The sequence below is a fragment of the Protobothrops mucrosquamatus genome, unplaced genomic scaffold, assembly GCF_001527695.2.
Source record: "Protobothrops mucrosquamatus isolate PMUCROS unplaced genomic scaffold, P.Mucros_1.0 scaffold381, whole genome shotgun sequence".
Lineage (NCBI taxonomy): Eukaryota > Metazoa > Chordata > Lepidosauria > Squamata > Viperidae > Protobothrops > Protobothrops mucrosquamatus.
The window spans coordinates 100,683-123,259 of record NW_015386713.1 but is presented as its reverse complement, the minus strand read 5'-3'; the positions used below and the strand labels follow the sequence as shown (position 1 = coordinate 123,259).

General features: G+C 47.6%; 1 protein-coding gene across 1 annotated transcript; it reads right to left on the bottom strand.

Annotated features, from left to right (window-relative positions):
* Positions 1-153: 153 nt before the first annotated feature.
* Positions 154-22,577, bottom strand: ZNRF1 (zinc and ring finger 1; the record flags this gene model as incomplete). Its single annotated transcript, XM_015815874.2, has 5 exons — positions 154-175; positions 1,410-1,497; positions 1,720-1,825; positions 3,380-3,475; positions 22,076-22,577. Coding segments are annotated over 4 exons (762 nt in total), but the record flags the coding sequence as incomplete, so codon positions are not given.

Sequence of the window (22,577 nt, the reverse complement as noted above, 5' to 3'; positions counted from 1 at the left end):
GAGGACGGCTCCCCAAGTATGGCCTTGCAGTTGTTTTTTGGGGTCTTCTTTGCCTCTGAAGTCCAGAACTGAACACAAAATGTCCAGGCTGCCGTTGGGGAGGGGGGTCCCAGAGCTGGTTTGGAGGAAGTTGGGGTGTGTGTGTGTGTGGAAGAAGGATGGATGGTGAAATCTCCTGTTGAGAAAAAAAAAAAGCATTGGTGCTAAAGAGCCCCCCAAAAAACTTCTATGCAAAGAAGGCAATGTGTTTCGTTTCTAAGTCTTTCGAGGAATAATAGAATAACAGAGTGGGAAGGGAGTCTGGAACGAACTACCCCCCGAGATCCGGACGATTCCGGATCTCCTATCTTTTCGCCGCGCCCTCAAGACATGGCTTTTTCAGCAAGCGGGTCTGGCCTAGGGAGAATTTTAAATAGGGACAATTTTAATTAGAATTTTAATGGTAACACAGCGGTAAATATTTGTTTTTAATCGGTTTTTATTGGGGATAGTGTTTGTATCGTTTTAATATGCTGTAAGCCGCCCTGAGTCCTGTTGGGAGAAGGGCGGCATATAAGTTTAATAAAATAAATAAAATAAATAAATAAACTGTTTCCCACCAGCCGCAAACGGACTTCAACGCCCAGAATTCCCCAGCCAGCAGAATTTTTCTCAAATTCTGCCACCCCTACCTTCCTGTGACAAACAAAAATACGTCTCAAAGTTCATGAGAACATTTGAATCAAAAATGAGATCAGGCAAGATTTAGTTTAAGGATTCTGGCTGTACAAGCAGTGTTAGCCGGACCCCCTAAGCAAAAACTAAGCTGAGTCAAAACTGATTTGAGCTTGGTTGGGAAGTCACCAGAAAAATTTAGGGCCCTGCCAGGAATTTGAAAGATAATCTGGGAAGACATAGATGGCATTTCTTGTCCTGTCCTTTTTCCAACAAACGAGGGCTGGGTCAAGGACTTTGCTAATTTAGTTTTGTTTACGGAAAAATGTAAACAAATATTAGTTTTGAGAATTTATTTCCTGTTTGCAATTCTTACTGACAAATCACTCTCTGCGGAACTATTGGAAAGAACGTGCTTTTTCTCTCATTTCTTAATAACCAATTCCTTCATTATAATGTGGGCCGATGGCGTTTCTTTCCGTTTTTGCCTGCACAAAATATTTTGGTTGCTTTCAAAGGCCTCCGTTAAAAGTGATGCACCATTCCCCAACTCTTTTTCAGTGGGCAGCCCCTCCCTCGATTGGGACAGAGACTTTCCAAATTTTCAGCCAGCTTAACTACAAATGGATCAACCACCTTAGTCCAGACTGCATTTTTCCTTAATAATTCAGGTTAAACCAGGAGTTTCCAGACTCTGTTTAGGAAGTGAGATTCTTTACGATGGGCACGTGCAAGACCAAGAGGCAGGGCCTCACCTGGAAAGAGGTCCGGGTGTGATCCTGCGGTCAATCTGACGGGTGTTCTGGGCAGGATCTGTTGACTTCAAACCAGGAATCTATACAGCTGCAGAAGAGAAAAGAGATCCCTCACTGCCCTGCGTGGCATGTGAGGGAAGCTGCGGCAGAAGGAAAGCGTCCCCATGCATGGCTGCTTGTGGGCTTCGGAGGAGCAGCACGCAGGAGCCTTGGGAGACCAGCGGGGTCCTTTCCCACCCTCTCGACCCCTCTGAACCAGGGGGCCCAACGCGGGCCCTTCCTCGGGGGCCCCAGGCCCTTCATACTCTACCTCTTGTGATAAATGCAGAGGCACGGCAGCCGGGCTATCGTGTCTCCTTGCAGAAGTTCCTCCAGGCAAATGACACATTCGCCCGAATCCTTTGTTAGCACGTCGTCTGCAGGAGAGAAAGAGACGGCAGGATGAGCTGGGTCAGAAAAGGGCAGCTGGGTTCACACAACCCCCTTTGACTAGGCTTGATGAGGAGAGTCGTTTGGGATCTACCAGGTTAGAGGACACCCAGGCACTTCGGGGGGGAACCCCCGTGTTGTGTGAATCCTCCTCTCAACTCGGGGCCCAAAGCTTGAAAAAGAGACATGTCAAACCTGTGGGGGCTGGGAACGCTGGGCACAGTAGTCCCCCGTGCATCTGGGGCAGACCAGATGCAGCGGTCTGTTCCCTGCCGTCTCCCCAAAGGCGCCGCTGTGTAGACCCGCCTTGGCTTGGCAGCTCCCAAAATAAGCCCAAAATGTGACAGCAATTGGGGGGGGGGAGAAGGGGGAGGATGGCAAAGTTGCTAAGTGCCTGGCGGGTTTGCTGGCATCGATCCCTCTGCCTCCCCCCCGTTCTCCCCCCGCCCAGCACTTGACCTGAGACAACCTCATGTTAGATGCGCGGAGAGCTGGGGAGGGAGAGAAGGAGAAGCGAAGGGCCGCCCTGTGGGCAAGGAAGCCATGCTGGCACGGCCCTCTGGCTGAGGCTGGGCAGATCGCTCTGGCTACAGCACCAAGCAAGGCTGCTGCCCTCCCCTTGGCCCCACCGAGGGGCTGCCTGGCGCCATCCCTGCCGTCTCGGCCTGGCCAGGGAGATCCTCTGGGACATTGGCAGGCTGCAGGGCTGACACGGGCTGGCACTGCTGCTGGAGCAGATGTCTCCCCACCCACCCACCAGGGCCCTCCCTCTCTGGTGGGCCGGCAGGCTCCTTCCTGCACCTGGAACGCAGGGGCTCCTCCCCGCGTTGGGAGCCGGCCAGCTGCCTGAGATAGCAAAGGTGGCAGCCGCGCCAGACGAAGCTGGCCCTGCCCTCCGGCTGCTCCGTGCCAGGCAGAAGGACGCAGAGGAAGGGCACGAGGGGGAGCAGCTCACCCACCGCTACTCCCTCCCCCAACTCTGCCCAGCTGGGCTGCTGCATGCCAGGCACTCCCTAGACGGCAGCAGAGTCCTCTCCGGAGCCCTTTGGATCAGGCCAAGGCAGACCCACGGACCCCTCCCCTCCCTGCTGCCTGCCAAAGGAGCCACAAGCGGGCAGCTCATCTTCCCTGGGGGCTGGCAGGGCAGGAATAGAAGTTGGCACCCAGTGCAGAAGCAGCAACGCAAACAATCGCCTGCTGAAAAACGAAGGAAGCTGGCCTTCGTATGGAGGCAGAAATGGGGACCCTTCTCTCCCTGCCTCACTCGACGCCCGGCTCGGCCTTTCGCACCCAGCGTGTCAGGCCGGGGCTCATGCCACGCACACAGAAGTGGGGAGACGCCGGGCGAGCAGGGCAGGGCACAAGGTGGCCAGAGAGCTAGCAGGAGGAACAGGACCGGGAGAAGCGGGTTGGACACCTTTTTGGACACCAGCCGGAAGGCCGGGCTGGGAAAGGCCTCCCGGTGCCCCCGGCCTTGCCCCCTGCAGCCACTGCCAGGGGCCTGGAAAACGGGGGTCCGCAGGCAGACAAGAAGAACTCACCATTGTAGGAGAGACGGGGTTTGCTCAGACACATGATAAAGTGCATTTCCATTTCATCGGAAGCCACTGATTTGGAGCAAACGGGGCACTTGAAACCTGGAATAGGGAAGGAAGCAGGTTAGGTAGCAGACTTAACCCCCCCCCCCCCAGATGCAGAGCAGTTTGCAGGAAGAGGCTGGCAGGTGTATGTCTGGGCATGCAGGTACACCCAAAATCGAGACTAAAATTTACATGGTTAAATGAGAAATTTGGTAAGTGAGTTTTGCCCCATTTTACGACCTTTCTTGCCGCAGTTGTTAAGCGAATCGCTGCATTGTTATATTAGTCACACGGTTGTTAAGTGAACCTGGTTTCCCCCTTGACTTGGCTTGTCAGAAGGCCGCAAAAGGGGATCACGTGACCCCGGGACACTGCGACCATCATAAGTGCGAACCAGTTGCCCAGTGTCTGAACTTTGAACACAGGACCCTGGGGAGGCTGCAACGGTCGTTAAGTGTGGAAAATGGTCATAAGTCACTTTTTTCAGTGGCGTTATAACTTTGAACGGTCACTAAATGAACTGTTTTAAGTCAAGGACTACCTGTATTAACTTTCTACAAGGATACTAAGCAGATTTCCTAGCTCGGTTATGAATCCCCAGAGCCAAACCCATCGTTCCCGCTGCACCAAAGCAAGCACCGCTGTGTTAAATGGAACAAAACAGTTGCCAAGCTGAGCCCCACAAAAAGCCACCCGAAAGCTCAGAAACAAAACTGTGTATATGGGGAAAGGGCTTTTTTTTTTTTTTTTAATGCCGCCTTACTTCCGTGATCCAAAATGACATTTTGCTCGAGGTTTAACGTTGTACGGTTAAAAACCTGACAGGAGCAAAAATAAAAATAAAGGACAGGATTCTACTGGTCCTTTCCAGCGTTTAACGCAAAGGGAAATGTTTAATTTCCCTGTCTGCTAATGCGGGCTCTCTGCGCGGTCCCTGCGCCTCCCCTTCCAAGACTTGAGAAGCCGAGGGAGGGAGAGGAACGGTCTCACAGCTGTTCCCCTGAAGGATGGGCAAATGCGAGACGTAAGTGGTACAAAGCGAGCTGGGATTTTATTCTTATATAAACCGACGTGCTGAAAATTACTCAGTTTATATAAACCATCTGAGACAGCCGAGATGCAAAAGCAGGGGGTTGCACTATTTCTTTTTGCAGATTTTTTTGCTGGCTGTACGAACCAGAAAACAGAATATAACAGAAAAGCTGAGCCCTCTCCGCCTTTGGGTGGGCCCAGCCCCCAGCCCCCAGCCCCTTCTTAAAACATGAAGGCCTGGCCACAGCTGCTGCCGTTTCCTCAGGGCTTAGCGCCCCCCCGTATAAATTATAACCCAATTACAGCGGATTCAATAGCTGCTGCTAAAGACACGGTTAAACGCCTATTAAATCGCATATGTCAGCCAGCCCAATCTGAATAATCCTGGCCAGGATTTCAAAGAACAATGATCTTGTGCGTGAGAGAGAAGATTCTTTCCGCCCTCTGCAGTTAAGGCTCTTGGATGTCTTAAGTCAGGAGCCCTCAAACTCAAGGTCCCTTCCAACTTTATTATTATTATTATTATAGGTGGCCGATGGAAGTCTCTGTACAGAGCCATTTCCATCCGAGGTTTCTTAGTGAGATTATTTTGATCATCTTGCTGCTGTCCCAACTCTCCAAGGTGTCTCTGGAAAAGAAGAGGACCGGATCTAGTGAGACCGAAAGCAAAAATGACTTCTGCTGTCACCCGCAAGCTCCACTCGGCCTTCGGTCGTGCTTTCCCCCAAAGAGCCGTCCTTCTAGGCTGGGAATCCTGGCTGGCATCGCCTCCCCATTGCAAAACGTTGGCCAGCTCATCTGGCAGCGGGCAAAGCTGCCGGCCAGGTTCTCGGCTGGAGAACTGCAAAGATCAGACTAGGAAAGGCAGACGCAGCCTACGGGGGAGACTCTGTTGACCAAATTCAGGAACCGCTCCTGGCCCGCTTGCACCAAAAGGAAAACCAACATGTCCTTCATGCTTTTCTCCGCAACTCCAATTTTGGTGCCCCAACAAAACTGCTCAGCCACAGAGTTGTGGCTCTCTCGGCTGTGTGAAAGGCTCGGTGCTGCCGGTTTGGGATTTTCAGCTCCCGGGAACTAAGGCTCTTTGCAGAATGAAGCGGTTGGCCAAAACCAACCAAGGGTTTTGTTACATGAGCATTTTATCCTGGGACTGCGATGCAGGACTCTTCCGTGCACGGTGCTTGCTCCGGGACTGATCTCTTGAGGTTCTTTTGCCTTTGTTGTTCGGGGCTTCTCCTTCCAGTAACTTCTCAGGAGGCTTCTTAGGCTGCTGAGTTGTGTCTCTTCCAATCCAGCCAAGTAATTCTCCACTGGAGCAGAAGGCTTAGAGCAGCAGAACCTGCTTCGCAGCATTTTTGACACCTTGTCCTTGGACGCCTTAGGAAGGAGGGAGATGGCGTTTGCAAGGGAAAAAAGAAGGGCTGTTCTTGCTGAAGATATATTTCACTGCACACCCAGGCAGCACAATTGTGACTATTATTATTATGGTTGGTCACACAGTCAGCCAGATGTTTAGATGGGATCTGCCATTTTTATCTACCTACTGAGTCCTTCCCAAGGACCTGAGATAGACAGATATTGTCCTTGGATTATGTTAAAGCAGCCGTCCCCAACCTTTCCACCTTGACGGCCTGGCCCAGTGTGGAGGGGGCCAGGTGAGTGGCAGGCACAGGCGCACAGCTCCATTGGTGTGCCCTCCACTCAGGTGAATGGAGCTTTGTGTGTGAGCAGAGGGCGCTTGCGTGCAAAGCTCTACTCATGCAAGCAGAGGGCGCTTGCACTCGTGTACACGCGTGAGCACAAGCTCCCTCCCCTCAAGTGCTCTTTGCTCATGCAAGTGGAGCTTTGCACATATGCACTTGTCCGCCGTTTGCACAAGTGAAGCTTTGCGTGTCTGCCTGTCGCTCCACGCGGCCTGGTTTGAAAGTCCCCCCAATTCTTGCTTGCAAGCAAGTGGTATTTCTTGCAAATATTCCAATGCACCATTGTTGCGGTTCTGTCATGCGCTGTTTGCAGTTGCTCTGTACAATCTTCTTACTGCAGCTAACCAAGTTGTGCCCTGTTTCTGCAGCCTTTTTTTTGCAAAGGTGGCATTTGTTGCTCTCTTCTCAATTCTGACTTTGTATAAATTTGTTCTTAAGACTTGGCCTTGTGCAGTCAGAATTAGCTTCTCTGTCATATTACTACTATTATTATTATTATTAATATTATTAATTATTCCACAGTCAGCCAGGAGTTCAGACTGGGTTTGGCATTTTTGGCTACCTATCGAGTCCTTACCAAGGACCTGGGATAGGCAGATGTGGATGTTTGATGATGTTAGAGATATAGTCGAAGGTTGGAAGCTGTTATTGTTATTGTTGTTGTTATTGTTGTTGCAACTTTGCCATCTTTTTCTACACAACAGCAAGAAGGAACATGCAGGTGACTCCTGTTCCTCTGCTTGGGTATTTCCTTTCCTTTTCAAAAATGAAAGCTCTTGTATTTGTCCTTCTTCGACTGCATTCTGTTATCTTCTCTAAGAGATCGGGGTAATTTTGATTTTCTCCTTCAGTCTCCTAAAGCATTAGCTCTCTCAGCTCTGTGTCATCTGCAAATTCATTAAGTATGCCTACACAGCAGCAATTACATTTGGAAAAGATTCCAGCTCAGTGTGCTTCAGAGTTGAAAGGAGCTTGGGCAAAGATTATGGTGCTGCTTTTTGTCCCTTTTCCTTACAGTAATTGACAGGTTGCAAGAGAAAAAAGGGGAAAGTAGTAATTGCCTGAGAAGGAAACCCAACCTCATTAAAAGAAACTTCAGACTGATGGGATGGAAGGGGATATCTGTAGGCCGATCCACAGAATTGCTTGTCAAAAGCCCTTTTAAAATGTGTTTTTCAAAAATGCAGGATGTTGTAAGACAGTTTTTTACTTTCAGCAACTGAAGTTAAACTGTGTGGACTTCAATTCCCACAATGCCCCAGCCGACAAGCTTTAAGATGTGTGGGCTTCAACTTCCAGAAATTCCCCAGTCAGTATTCATGCTGACTGAGGAATTCTGGGAGATGAAGTCCACGCATCTTAAAACTTGAGGTTGAGAAATTCTGATCTAAGGGACTTTATTTCAGTCCCCAAAGGTAATTCTAAACAAAAAATAATAATCATGCAATCTCATCTGGGCAATTTTGGATGTTGCCAAGTTCAATTAATCTTCATTGCTTAATATAGTATAACCAAGCCTAACTGTTGAACCACAGTTCAATATATACGAATAGATTATTTTATTGTATCCTACATCTGTCTTAAAATTTAGCTTTATGTCTCAGTTTTAGACAAATAACATCTTTCTTGGTTCTATGGACATAGCTTACACGGGTAATAATAGCAGTAAAATATTCTGTATTACTCCTTTAGCTTATGTTTTATATTTGGTCCTCCTCTATTAGTTTTCAACAGTTTGTTAATTGTTGTGTTCTATACTGGTCTGTGACCAACATAAACTTTGACTGACCGACAGTGCAATTCAGCGAATTAAATCAGGAATGTTGTGTGCACCTAAGAGACAAGCTAAAATGCTTCCATGGATTTATAATTCTATAAATCAATACGGGGCCATCTCAGCAGCATGGCAGGTCTGGCGTTCTGGAAATGAGGGCCCATATATTCTGTTTGCAGTTATTTCAAAGAAGGCTTATATTTGGGATCCTGTTTTAGTTGGGGACTCTCATCCAGGTGGGATGGCTGTTTTCCGCCTAGAGAAAAGGGGATTTCCCCTGGAGTTAACCCAAAGAACGAGGGAGCCTGTCCAGGCTGATACACAACAATCACAGACGGTGGAAAAGGCCTCCCAACCATTGAAAACAAGCCTGGGCAGCAAAAGAAGGAAGACCTGTTTGTCACGTGGCGTAGACTTTTACCTGGGCAACCAGGAGCAAGGCTTTTCCATCGCCCAGCAACCAAGCAAACATCCTCTATTTTTATAACTTCGGTCTATGCCTAAGTCCAGTTATGCAGTCAAAAATAATCTTTTAAAAAAAGAACAGTACCAGCCGGAGACCACGGCAGGATTAGCGGGAGACATGAAACTGACAGCAGCCTGGGGGTTAGTGAATTCCCGCAGAAAAGGCCGGCGGTGGTCCTCTCTGCCTTCCCCACCACCTGAGATGCACGCAAGGCACACGGAGCATCAACAGGTCTTCTAAGGCAGTGGCCCCCAACCTTTTGGGCACCAGGGCCCCAGTTCCGTAGAGAGAGATACGGACCAGAGAAGGCGTGGTTTCGTGTGCCACCTGCATCCCACGGATGGGGCTTTGCATGTTTGCGCGGCCTGGTGGCTGGCATGCTGCAGCCCGGTGCCAGTCCACGGCCCAGGGGTTGGGGACCCCTCTTTTAAGGGGCCAGAAACTCCACGGGGGAATCTGCGGTGCTCACCTCTTCGGAGCAGGAAGGCAGCCACACGCCAGAGCCACCTGAGGACCATGCTACCTCTTGAGGGCAGAAAACACCGAGGACCCCGTACCTCTGAAGCAGGAGCTCCAGTCCCTTTCCGGATGTGGCCACGGGATAAAAATAAGGAGGGCAAACACGGTGTCAACAACATGCCTGGCAATTCTCCCGGCAGAGGGATGTTGCTTTGACAGACATGCCCAGGTGGGCAGCTGGCCAGATGCCAGGGTCACAGTCTTGGCATGCCCGAGCAGAGCAGAGTGCCTTTAGATGTGCTCCTGTGATGCTTCAGAGGCCCCCACATCGCACACCCTTGGCAGTGCTGACCTTTCTCTGGCCTCTGAGCAGGAAGGAGCCAGAAAGTGGGGAGAGGAGGGCTAAGACTTCTAGGGGGGAGGCTCTGATAGATTCCCCCCCTCCCCCAGTCTAATATTTTCCAAGTGCTTTTCTCCCACGTTGGGCTTCAACTGAAATAAAGATCTTTCAAAGGTCTCTGGGAAATTGTCCTGAATGGAATGTGAATGTCTTCCCATTTATTAGAAACGTTGAAAAGTTAATTTTTATCCAAATGAAAATAAAACGATGCAAACATGATAAGGCAAGGGCAAAGCAATGAATATGCGTACTTCTGTATGCGCGCACATCTATGTAATGGGCAACTTGGTACGGTGCCCTGTCTGGATTTCGTCTCGGGAGTGGTGTTGTCAAGTGCCCTGGAAATCAGAAGTCCAGGCAACATAAAGGTTTATTGCAAGCTTAAGCTCTCTATGAGAATCTGAACTATTAATGGTCCAAGGAAATTGGCGGTAGAGAAGAGTCAACGGGGCTCGTGACTGATTATGCGTTTGACTCCCCGCCCCCCTTGGGCTCAGCTCGACAATCTCCTACAAGCGTGCTTGTATTGCCATGCTAAAACATTCCTTGGCCATTGGTCTTAAGCTTGGCATAATTGGTCTCGCACTATTGCTTGAGACCGTGTAAGTTTCATAAATTATTATTATTGCCAAACTTGTGTTCCCCCACCCTCTGAAACAATCTACCTCTCAGCAACTTGCAGGAATCCAGCTGCTAGTTTAGCAGGCCTCCCTAATTTACTGAAGGTAGCCATTGCGTTGCATCGCAACGGGGCTGATTGCGTTGTGGGTTCGTTTTGTTGGGCAGGATGTGACGGGTGACCTGACCCAGCAATTCTGTTCGAGTGAACCTGAGGTTGAGCGTCATCTCTGAGCCCCATCCATCCGTCTGGTGTTGCTGCTCTTTTTAACAGTTCTTACCTGCTGACTAATTATTATTTCCTCCGATTGGTTCATTTCTGATGCAGCTCTAATGGCACATTAGTCACTTTGCAATGCAAGGGGAAAAGAGAGAGAAGGATTTTCTAAGAAACAAGGCTGGGATTGCTGGATTGCTGGAGGGCTATGCCTGCATTTTGCCTCTGTCTGCAAGTAACACACCCTTGACAATCCCTGCCCTCTGCTTTTCCACACCTTTCCTTTTTAATTACAGAGCAGGCAGGCCTCCTGGGTCAGAAACCCTGCAGAGAGATTGCTTCCTCTGCTCCTTGTTTAATCCAAACCAGGGGTAGGCAACCTTGGCTCTTTTATGACTCGTGGACTTCAACTCCCAGAATTCCTGAGCCAGCTATGCTCAGGAATTCTGGGAGTTGAAGTCCACGAGTCATAAAAGAGCCAAGGTTGCCTACCCCTGATCCAAACCATGACTGGTCTACTTTTAGACCGTTCAGGAGGAGAACAATCCATGAAATTACAGAGTCGTCCATCAAGAAAAGCAAAAAAGCTTATCCAGCACAGGGAGACACTGAGGCATCAGCGTGGCTTTCCTTAAACCAATCCTCCAGAGTTCCTCCTTCTTTAGTCAACAAGTGCCCCCCAAAGTCAACATTTAACCTATTACAGGTAGTCCTCAACTTACGATCGCAACTGAGTCCAAAATTTCTGTTCCTAAGCGAGACATTTGTTAAGTGAGATTAGCCCCATTTTACGATCTTTCCTGCCAAAGTTGTTAAGTGAATCACTGCAATTGATAAGTTAGCAGCACTGCTGTTAAGTGAATCTAGCTTCCCCATTAATTCTGTTTGTCAGCAGGTCGCAAAAGAGGGTCACATGACCCCAGGACACTGCAACCGTCATAAATATGAGTCCGTTGCCAAGCGTCCGAATTTTGATCACATGACTGGGGATGCTGCAACGGGCGTAAGTGTGAAAAACAGTCATAAGTCACTTTTTCAGCGCCCTTGTAACTTCGAACGGTCACTAAAGGTACGGTTGTAAGTCGAGGAGCACCTGTAATACATGAGATAGGCTTAGTGTTGTGCCACAAATGTGCGCTTCCAAGAGGAGTAGATAGGTTGACCAACCAAAAGTTAATTTAAACATTATTTATGCCTGGCAGCATTTTCAGAACAAATGGGTTTCCTGGAAGCCTCTTTTCCTTAGCTCCGAGGGGCAGGGTCTTTCTGATCAACCACAGTTTGACAATGTTCACCCAAGCAAGTGAATTAATCCCAAGCTGGACGGGGGTGTTGAGGTTTGCAGCTTCACAGCGCTCACCCCCAGCCCTGAATTTCGAGAGGCCGTAAGTTCCTTTTGGAAGCCCACCCCCCACGCTGCTCTTTTGTCCAGGCTGCCCTGGTATTAATCTTTTGGGGAGTGGGAGAAGGTGTCCCTTGTGCTTCTAAGTCCTATTTTTCAAGGGGAGGTTTTCTTCTCCGACGCCATTTGTCCCAACAAAAGACGACCCAGCCAAACCCGTCTGTTAAAAACATTATTTCCAGTTCTGGATTTCCCCTTTCCACCCTGGAAGATGGAGGCTCTCATTGGGGATGGGTTCCTAGAAGGAACAAGGGCTGTTTTCACCCACCACGTGTCCTGCAGCTGGTCTGGGAATGCCACGCCCGGAATTTCTAGCCAGGGGGAAGAGAAGGGAATATGCCTTCTTCACTCAGGCCAGGAAAACAAGGAATCAAGTGTGATGGGATAATGCCCACCCAGGTTCAAGACTTGCTGGCCAAAATAACTCTGGCAGGCTGAACTGCAGCTTCGTTCTCCATACCCATTTGAACCCTCAGCCTTTTTCTCGATTCATCTCCCAGTTGCTTTATGCCACAGAATAAATTTCCATCTGGATGCCTTATATCCAAATTGCAAACCTCATCAGTCCCTTGGATTTGTTTCAGAATTCCACTCCACCCTATTTGTGTGTGTGTGTGTGTGTGTGTGTGTGTATCTGTATGTTCATTCAATTGTTGTCCCACTGCAATCCAAGCAACATGGCAGCTAAGATGATGCAGAAATGTGAAAACATTCTGTTAAGTCTTAAAATACAGTAAACAATTTAAAACAAAATAAAATAAACCAGAGTCCAAGTAAATCATGATAAAGCAAACAGAAAGAAGCAACAATAAGGTAAAAATAAAGACACTCCCTAGCTAGTTTGGGAGTCTAGAGTATCATCTAGAACAGTCTGATTTTCAGCGTCTTCTGAAGGCCATCAAAGATGGACCAGTTTGATCTTCATTGGGAGACTATTTTGGGGGACGGGTGTGCTTCAGCTCCCTAGAGTTCCTGGAAGTGGGGAACTAAGATCAGCTTTCCTCTAGATCAGGGCTCCCCAACTCCAAAGTGAAGAACTAAGATCAGCTTTCCTCTAGATCAAGGGTCCCCAACTCCTGGGCTGCAGGGCAGTACCGGTTCACGGTCTGAGAAAAACTGGGCCGTGTAAGCGAACGAAGCTTCGTCTGCACACGCACAGAATCTAGGTAGTGCGAGAAACCACCGTCCCCCCCTGCCACGGATGCTGGTCCATGGAAAAATTGTCTCTGGTACAAAAAAAGTTGGGGGGGGGCGCGCTGCTAGATGACCTAATAGGCTGGCCTGATCCAGTCCTGCCAAGCCACACAGGGCTTTAGAAGTGACTCAATATTTTAAAATGTTCCCCAAAACCAACTCATTGCCTTTAGTACCACCAATCTCTCCTCAGCTCTTAATTATCCACGGATGCTTGCACCTCTGGGCGAATGTCCGTGGGGTGGAAGAGATGGGGAAGGGTTAGCTTCAGGCTGACGCTCAGGTGTGTTACAAATCTTTAAAAATGAGCTGGGGAAGTCAAGGCTGGGAACGCTGGTAGACAGGAGGCCTCCTCAGCTCGCCTGCTCTTCGTTTCTGTCTCTTGCACATTAAGAGAGACACCAGGGCATATGGAAGCCTCGCCCGTGTGCGCACAGAAGATCACACCTCTAAAATAGCTGGGACCAGCTGTGCGATGTCAGCAGATACATGATTTTCTTCGGTGTGGAAAACTAAACATGCAGACTTCTTCCCCCTGTTTCTGCTTCAACCTAAGGCGATACGATACAGAGGGAGAATACATCTTATAACCAACATCCCCCCCCACACACACTGGTCCCAGGACTGCGGCACCAACCACCCCACCTCTTCCATCTTGCATTGGCTCACCCCCACAATACAAAAATTAATCCTTCTTGTTCTTGCTTCTTGTCCTGCCTTCAGGGGCTTTGGAGAATAGCTTGACTCCCTCTTCTTTGGGGCAGCCCCTGAGATATTGGAACGCTGCTACTATGTTCCCCCTCGTCCTTCTCTTCGTTAAACTAGACATACCCATTTCCAGCAGCCGTTCCTTGTGTGTTTTAGCCTCCAGTTCCCTAATCATCCTTGTTGCTCTTCTCTGTACTCTTTCTAGAGTCTCAACATCTTTTTTTTACATCGTGGTGACCAAAACTGGATGCAGTATTCCAAGTGTGGCCTTACCAAGGCATTATAAAGTGGTATTAGTTTGAATGGTCACTAAATGAACTGTTGTAAATCGAGGACTACCTTTATCTCCCCTAGCCTTGGGTTTGGGCAGGTACCGAGACCTGATAGGATTTCATCTCTTTGAGGAATAACTTTCTATGGACAGAACACGATGCTTCAGAGTCTTCTACGGTTGGGTGACCTTCTCAGCCTAATAAATAAACGCACACCCTCCCCCTGTGCTGTTTAGTGAGAGGGCGAAACCGGGGTTGGAATGAGGAAAGGTGGGTCCACTGCCTTATCTACAAATCCCAGCTTGTCTCTCCAGGTGGATTTGGACCATAAAGTGCACTAATCAAACAGGCTGTGTCTGCACAACACACGAAACTGCAAAGCTCACCAAGGTGACACAGTTTAGCAAATGGAAACATAAGGCTTGTAAATAGCACATTTAAGCACCTGGCTGAACCCAGCCTCTACAGGTTGAATCACAGTAGTTGTGAAGTTACAAAAACGGTTGTTAAGTGGATCTTGCTTCTCAGAAGGGAATCACATGGCCCCGCGACACTGCAACCGCCATAAATACGAGTCAGTTGCCAAGCGTCTGAACTTTGATCACGTGACCACGGGGATGCTGCAACAGTTGTAAGTGTGAGAAACAGTCATAAATCATTTTTTTTTGCAATGCTGTTGTAACTCTGAATGGCCACTAAATGAGTTGTGGTACTTGTACAATGGTGAGACTCTGCCACTTTTCCAATTATTCCACAAAACTGAGTTGTCAGGTTTCTCTTACCCAAAAGTGCAGTTTGTACACTGTGTATCTCTTGTCACACCTGTGCCTAAATTCATACGGTTTTTGTGTTCTGCCCTAAAATGCACCAGATTAAATCTTTTGAACAAATGGAAATAATGCAGACCAGATGTGGAGTCTCTGAACCACAGGGAATCATATGATCTTCTGCAAAAAGAAGTCTCCATCAACCCCCAAGGTTCCTGTTTATTGGTGGGTAGAAACTAAACTTCCTGACCATCTTGGTAGACAATGAAATGTAAATTGCCTTTACAAGGCAAAGATATTCAATGCACAAAATCATGTTCACCAGTGATCAAATTCACCCTTTTATTACTGTACACTTCCCTTGGGGAAAAAAGCCATTCAGACACCCAAATCAGACTCCATAGGAACCAAGGTGGAAAAGGGAACAAAAAAGACCTTGAGACCTTGGAAAAAGTTCAGAGAAAAGCAGCTAAGATGATCAAAGGCCTGGAGACTAAAACATACGAAGAACGGCTGTGGCACTTGGGTTTGGCTAGTCTAAAGAAAAGAAGAAATAGGGGAGACATGATAGCAGTGTTCCAGTATTTGAGGGGCTGCCACAAAGAAGAAGGGGGTCAAACTATTTTCCAAAGCACCAGAAGGCAAGACAAGAAACAATGGATGGGAACCAATCAAGGAGAGAAGCAACCTGGAATTAAGGAGAAACTTCCTGACAACAATGAGGACAATTAACCAGTGGAACTGCTTGCCTCCAGAAATCGTGGGCGCTCTATCACTGGAGATTTTTAAGAAGAGGCTACACAGTCACATCACTGGCTGGGGAATTCTGGGAGTTGAAATCCGAGCAGCTTAAAGTGGCCAAGGTTGAGAAACACTGGAAAAGAGCCTCAAATTATTCTCAGTTCTGCTGCATTAAAGGTACAGTTTGGCAGCTACTGGGAAATTTTCAGGAGCCCCAAACAAACGTGAAGCCTCTTGTCACAGCCTCTTTAGGCTAGGATAAACAGACACCGATGAAAATCGCAGAGTTGAAAGAAGTCCCGCCTGCCCAAAACGGCATTTTGGGATAGATGTCATTTTTTTTTCCTTCTCCATGGGTGGACCCCAGGCTTTACATGAAGCCCACCCACCCAAACAGAGGAGCGTGTGAATTTCAAAGGCATTTTAAAAAAAGAAAAGGGCACGGAAGATTCGCAGGATATAAAAGCAGATCTGAGAAACACCCCAATGCATCTCACAAACTGGAACAAACAGGTAACCATCTTTGGCGGTTTGCCCACTTCCTCCCCAGAAGGAAGCCTTAAACCGTACATACATTTGCCGCTTCCTGCAGCGTTTCCATGCTGAGCGCAAGGCCCCTCCTGTTGGGTGACACCAGTTACCCTGTGCAACAAATATGCCTCTACTCAAAAGAAGAAAAGGCATGATTATACGGTTACAGTTAGTATCCAGTATCCAGTTCAAGTATTTGCCCCCATTTTATGGCCTTTCCTGCCACAGGTGTTAAGTGACTCACGGCAGCTGTTAAGATAGTTATACTGTATGGTTGTTAAGTGAATCTGGTTTACCCAAAGGTCGCCAAAGGGGATCACGTGACCCCCGGGACACTGAGACCATCATAAATGTGAATCAGTTGCCAACGGTCTGAATTTTGATGACGTCACCAGGGGGATGCTGCCACGGTCGTAAGTAAGTGTGAAAGATGATCGTAAGTCATGCTTTCCAGTGATGCTGTAACTTTGAACAGCCGCTAAATGAACTGTTGTAAGTTGAGGACTACCTGTATTTACCACGGTTGCAGCATTCCGGGGTCGCGCGATCGCCATTTACAATCCTCCCAGCCATTTCCGACAAGCGGAGTCAGTGGGGGAAGCTGCTTTTGCTTAACGACTGTGTGATTCACTTAATAACTTAATAAGTGATTCGCTTAACATTGATGGCATTTTGTGTGTATTAAACAACCACTTTGCTTCACCACGGAAGTCTGAGTCCCATTTACGGCTGTAAGTCGAGGATCAGCTGTCCATAAAATTCAAAGTCTGGCTAAAAATCTCTCATTTGCTGATGCATTTTACTCCCTTTACAATAGTGTTTCTCAACCTTGACAATTTTAAGGCATGTGGACTTCAACTCCCAGAATTCCACAGCCAGCATTGCTGGCTGTGGAATTCTGGGAGTTGAAGTCCACATGCCTTAAAATTGTCAAGGTTGAGAAACACTGCTTTACAACCAAATCTTCTCTTTCCGTATCCAACGATGCTATTTCTATTTTTCTTCTGAGAGTCCACATTTGGGGAGGGGGGGATCAAATGAGCTCATCCGCTCATTTGGCTGCCTCCGTGTCAACCTAGCTGCTTTCACAGGCCCGGCTCTGAATTTGCATATTTGTCTTTGCGCAAACAATGGAACTTTTCAACACTCAGGCAGAGTTCTTCTTCCATGGCCTCAAATGCCCCTTTAGCCATTTGCCTATGCTGGCAGTTTTTTTAAAAAATATGATTTTATTGAGGATGGAAAGAAACCAGAGTGAAATTAATGCAAATTAAAATAAAGATGGAAAGAAGAAAATAAAAGAGAAAGCGGAAGTGTGAAAAGAACGTCAAATAAAAATAGAAAAGAACAAAAAAGAGACGATGAAGTGGCTTCTGCACGTCTGTACAGCAGTTCTAAGTACAATGGTAGATTTACTTTTTTTTTCTCTAGAGTTACGATGGGATTATAAATCGTAAGTTCATTTTTTTTCTGTTTTACGTAAAAAATATTTGCCTTCGTACATAAAAAGTTCTTAAGGGATTTTCAGTCAGCAATAAGCATAAATGTTGCCTTTTCTCTAGACAGGTCTATCAGCACTAGAGTTTGGTCTAGTTGAGCAGGGGTCTCCAACCTTGGCAACTTTAGGACTTGTGGCTGGCTGAGGAATTCTGGGAATTGAAGTCCACAAGTCGTAAAGTTGCCAAGGTTGGAGAGAACACCCCCCCCCCCTTGCACTCTGCTCTCCATCCGTCCATCTTTGGTTATCATACTGATGTATTATTCTCACTGTCTTCCTTTGCCATTGTTTATTTCATTGCTCTATTATTTTTACTTTGGTTCTGTCTACACTCCTTTCATTTTCTTCCTTTTTATTATTGTAAGCTGCCCGGAGTAGCCCCATGGCAGCAAATAAATTCAACAAATAAATAATGTAGGGAGTGACAGGTCTTCTCCAACACACACACACACACACACACACACAAGAAGAGGCCAGACCAAGAAGACAGAGCAGCTGGAGCTTCTGCACAGCCAACCTCACTAAAAACAGACTGAAATCACACCTGTCTCAACTTCCGCCTTAGTAATAACACCAAACCTTTGGGAGACACTTTGGGCAGGCTTATAAATAGCAACCTGCCAGAGTTCAAGTGAGTAAGAGATTTCTTGTGGAGGTTTAGCAGAATTCGGGTTTTCTTTCCCTCTGGCCCCAAAAGACTAAGATTAGGTATGCGTAGGCTGCTAGATATGAATTTGCAGGCTGCTTTTATTGGCAAGAGGGGAGGGTGCAGATTGTTGAGGTGGTCGCAATACCACCAACCTTGTGGCTCCTCAAGCAGCTAAAAAGAAGGAAAACAAATATCTGAGCAAGTAAATAGGTGAAGCCCTTTTTGTCCAGGCCTGGGCTTTAAAAGTGCTGAAAGCCAAGCCCCGGAGGCATATCAGCCAGGCTGTGATCTTGACTTTTTGGCTATATCTTAAAATCAGTCTGGCCAGGAGAGTCTCATCCAAGCTTCCAGAGAAGGACGGAATTTAGCAAAGCAGCCTCAAGGGAGCCCGTAACCAGATTCATGGAGGCTAACCTGGCCAAAGGCCATGTACATTTGCTTGCTGTTTAATTGCAGAGTGAAGCCTTTTGTCACTGCCTTATTCTTTAAGAGCCTACAGACAAGACCCTGTGCCAGATCGCTAGACGAGCATTATCAAGGAGTTTTGATCACTTGCGCTGGTGACCTTCACAGCCCTCTTTCATTTCCCCTTGGAGAAAAATAAGTCTTCTCCTGAAGAAGGCATCTAGAAGGTTGCGACACAGGGAGTGCCAAGCAGGCAAGCCTCCAGCTGTTCGGAGAAATGGAGGCTGGTGGAATGTATTAATTGCATGATTAACCTAATTATCTGGACACCGAAGACATGGATTTTTAATCAGTACTACAGAGTCACCATCACAGTGTCAAGGGAAGAAGGCATCACATCAGCAACCAATGATTTTGCAAACCGTACAGGATTTACCGTTGGAGGTTAGTTTGAAGAACATTAGCCTCAAAATGCATCAATCAATATTGGAGCCGGTGCAAAGTCAAAGCTATGGTAGCAATGCAGCTCCTGTGTAGGTGGGAGTAAATGAAACACAAACTAGGCATGAGAAGCAGCTGGAACAAAATTCAAAATTCCAGCTCTTCAGCATGGTAGCTAAAACTGAAGTCAAGAAGGCTGAAGAATTGCTAACTGGATTTATTTGTACAAACATTCAAAATGTTTTCTAAAATTGATTTGAAAATGCAATCAACTGAATGAGAGCTGTTAAAAATGTAAACATCCAGATTAGTCTGTTGGTGTAGATTTACGTCTTGGGTTAAGATGGAAGTCTACTGAACTGTACAAAAAAGATTTTGCATCTGTGCAGATGACATTTGTATCAGCTGGTTTGCATTAGTTTGATGTGATAGCTGAATCTTCAGAGCTAAATTGAATATCACTGTTATGGAATACTCTATATATTATACAACACATGCATACACATGAACGCAGTACATACACAAATATGCAAACAAGATGTCTACCCCATCTAAATAAAAAAGAAAGCCAACCAAAAACAAAATACAGAAATCCCTAGCAACGAGTACAAACAATTCAATGGCAGAGCAACTTCACATCTCCAACTCAGGGCAGTCAATGCAATTCTTGTAAGATAACAGAACTGAAAGCAAAGCAGAACCTTTGTACTTGAACTGAACAGAGCGGGAAATAAGTTTGAGGGAAAATGAGGTACAGTATCTCACATTTGCTGATATAATCCAGTGTAATTGAAAAGTTAATCAATTAAGCAACTATTGGATAGATAAAAGGAAGCACAATTGGTTGGCAAAAAGAGCATTATTTCTTCCACCTCCTGCCAAAACTTAGTTATAAATTACTTTGCTGGGAGATATTGTTTAATATGAGCATACTTTCTCCCTGCAATCCAACCAATGGAGATTCTTGGCAGCGTTTCCAGATCTGCTGCTGGGGGCATCCCCAAAGTCAATCACAGGAACAGACTGCCACAGGCCTAGGCTAAAAAGCCTATCCCATTCTCCGCCTGAAATCATTTCTTCTGTTAGCTTCCTCCTAATGAGTTTGCTGGGGAAATCCCTCAGGTTTTTTTTCTCAAAAACAAATATATTTCCTGTAAGCCAATGTGATGTTCCACAGTATTACCCTTTTTCATTCTCTCACCAGAAAAAAAAAATACTCCCTGAAACTCATAATGCTTTCCATGGGATCTAGGAGAGCCAATCTTACTTAATTCTACATTCTTTTACACCAACTCAATGCAATTGTAAGATATCTGGACTTCAACTCCCAGAATTCCATAGTAAGGCTACAAATGAGAATTCTGAGAGTTGGTGTTCACCTGTCTGGAAGGAGACCAAATCAGAGAGAGTGGCAGAGTTTTTAATCCACCCCCAAGTTACAGAGTAATGGGAAAGATACTTTTGCGTTATCTTTCTGGTTTTAATAACAGCAGAAGTGAGGATGTACTGCCTTCAGTTCTATTCTGGTTTCTGGCCAGTGGTAAAGAATACAGGGAACTACAATGTAGAAATCTTGAGAATGGGATTGGTTTCTGACCTCAGTACTAAAGGGAAAAGGAAAGCAACCATGGTGGTAGGAGAGCGATGCTTTTAGATACATATAAACCAGACCTCGGCATTTTACAGCCCCTGAGCCACATCCGGCCCCTTAGCCATCTCTGTCCTGCCGACATGGATTGCTGTTATTTTAAAAGCGGCTATTTTTTCTCTCACTTTACATATGTGCATGCATGCCTACGTACCTTCACAGCCTTATTGGTTTGGAATTCCCCAACTGTCCCAGTTTCGGATGTGGCCATCTGGGAAAACTAACTGCCCACTCTTGAACTAAATCAGGGGTAGTCAACCTTGGCTCTTTTATGACTCGTGGACTTCAATTTCCAGAATTCCTGAGCCAGCTTAGCTGGCTCAGGAATTCTGGGAGTTGAAGTCCACGAGTCATAAAAGAGCCAAGGTTGACTACCCCTGATCTAAATCAACAACTAAAGCAAAATTAAGCAAAGAAAATAAGTCCTGGGAGACTCTAAGCCTAATCTAACTAATCACACTATTCTAGGTATTCGCAAACTTTTTGCCCATCCTCTATTCCTAACCCTTTGTTGCTCTTTCCCCAGCTAACCGTGTCTCAGAAGACAAGGGAGCTATTTGGCTAACATTTTAGATGGAATTTACTCCAATTGCCTATGTTCACATATCATACCTAGTCAGACACATGCAACATATCATGCACCACCACTGCCACGTTGTAGCCTGGCCTGTAGTTCAAACCTAGCCAGAATGTCGCTTCAAGAGCACAATATTCTCTGAAAAGTGGCCCAAGACCTCTCTCTGGTTTCATGTGCCAAATAAACAAACAAGGCAAAATCGCTACCCAGCTGTTTATGAAGGGCAAAGTTGTGTCAGGCTTAGTCCAAATGCATCCAGAGCTCAGGATGCTTTCCAAAATAAGCACTTCCTGACTTGGAAAGAGAAGTTCAGTGAAGAAGCTGGTTCCCAGTACATGGTTTTTATACTAAACTCTGTGAATCCCAGAAGGGCCTCTTAGAGCACATGATTTTGGCTTAACAAACTGTAATCGGTTACTGCAGTGGTGGCGAACCTATGGCACGGGTGCCAGAGGCGGCACTCGGAGCCCTCTCTGTGGGCACGCGTGCCGTCGCCCCAGTCCTAGGCCTTCAGCTGGGTTTTATAAAACCTTTTCACTTTAGGCCTCCGCTGCCGTGTGCAAAAAAAAAAAAAAAAAAGGTTCAATCAGTTAATTTCAATTTCTTGAGGGAAAAAAAAGATCTTGCAAAGTTGGAATTGATTGATTGAACTTTTTAGTCCCACCCAGTCTGCCGCTACCACTGTAGCCATGCCCACCCAATTGACCACACCCACTCAATGGGCCATGCCTACCTGGCACTCGACGATGCATAAGTGGGTTTTGGATTGCAGTTTGGGCACTCGGTCTCTAAAAGGTTCGCCATCACTGGGTTACTGTATTTATTCACTTTCTGGGCATGCACAACGCCCTGAACACCGAAGCGGTTGGGTTAACCCAATTTGCTATTCACGCACACAAAGAAGCCTGACCCAGATGAACAGTACCACCCTGGCATGTGTGAAGGAAGCTGCTAGGTTCTTTTAACCCCAATAACCCCAACACTACAACTTGACTACCATCTTTACCCTGCCTTCTGAGGTTTCAAGGGCTATTTGTTCCCCACCGGGCTGGCCTTTGGCTCCTGATCCGAATCCAGCACCCTAACTGGACTTTAGCCTCGGCCTCCAGAAGCCGCCGACCCCCCCCCCGACCCCCGAGGCCGGCCACTCACCGCTGTGCGAACTGAACCACCGGGGTCCGAGGTGCAGAGGTAGAGCATCGGCCAGCGAGGCCCTCGAGCCCAGGTACAGCATCCCGTCTCTGTGGTGACCGCCTCCCGTCTCCTGGTAACCGTTGCCATGGGCGTAAGGGGTGGAGTCCGCGCCCGACCCGCCGCCTGGACCCCGCTCCGAGTCGCCCGCCGAAGCCGCCGCCGCCGCCGCCGAAGCCGAAGCCGCCGTGGTGCTGGCCGCCGCCGCCGCCGCCGCGTAGAGGCCGAAGGGGACGCTGCCGGCGCCGGCCGGCTCCACGCCGCCCATCCCCACGCCCACGCCGGCCACGGAGCTGACGGAGCGGCTGCGCAGCCCCATCGCCGAGCTGCCCCCGCCGCCGCCGCCGCCTCCGCCGGTGCCCGCGCCGCGGTAGTGCCCGAAGTGGGGGGCTCCCCCGGGCGGCGGCACCGCGCTGTCGTCGCTGGCCACGCCGGCTAAGGGCCCGCCGCCGCGCGAGCGCCC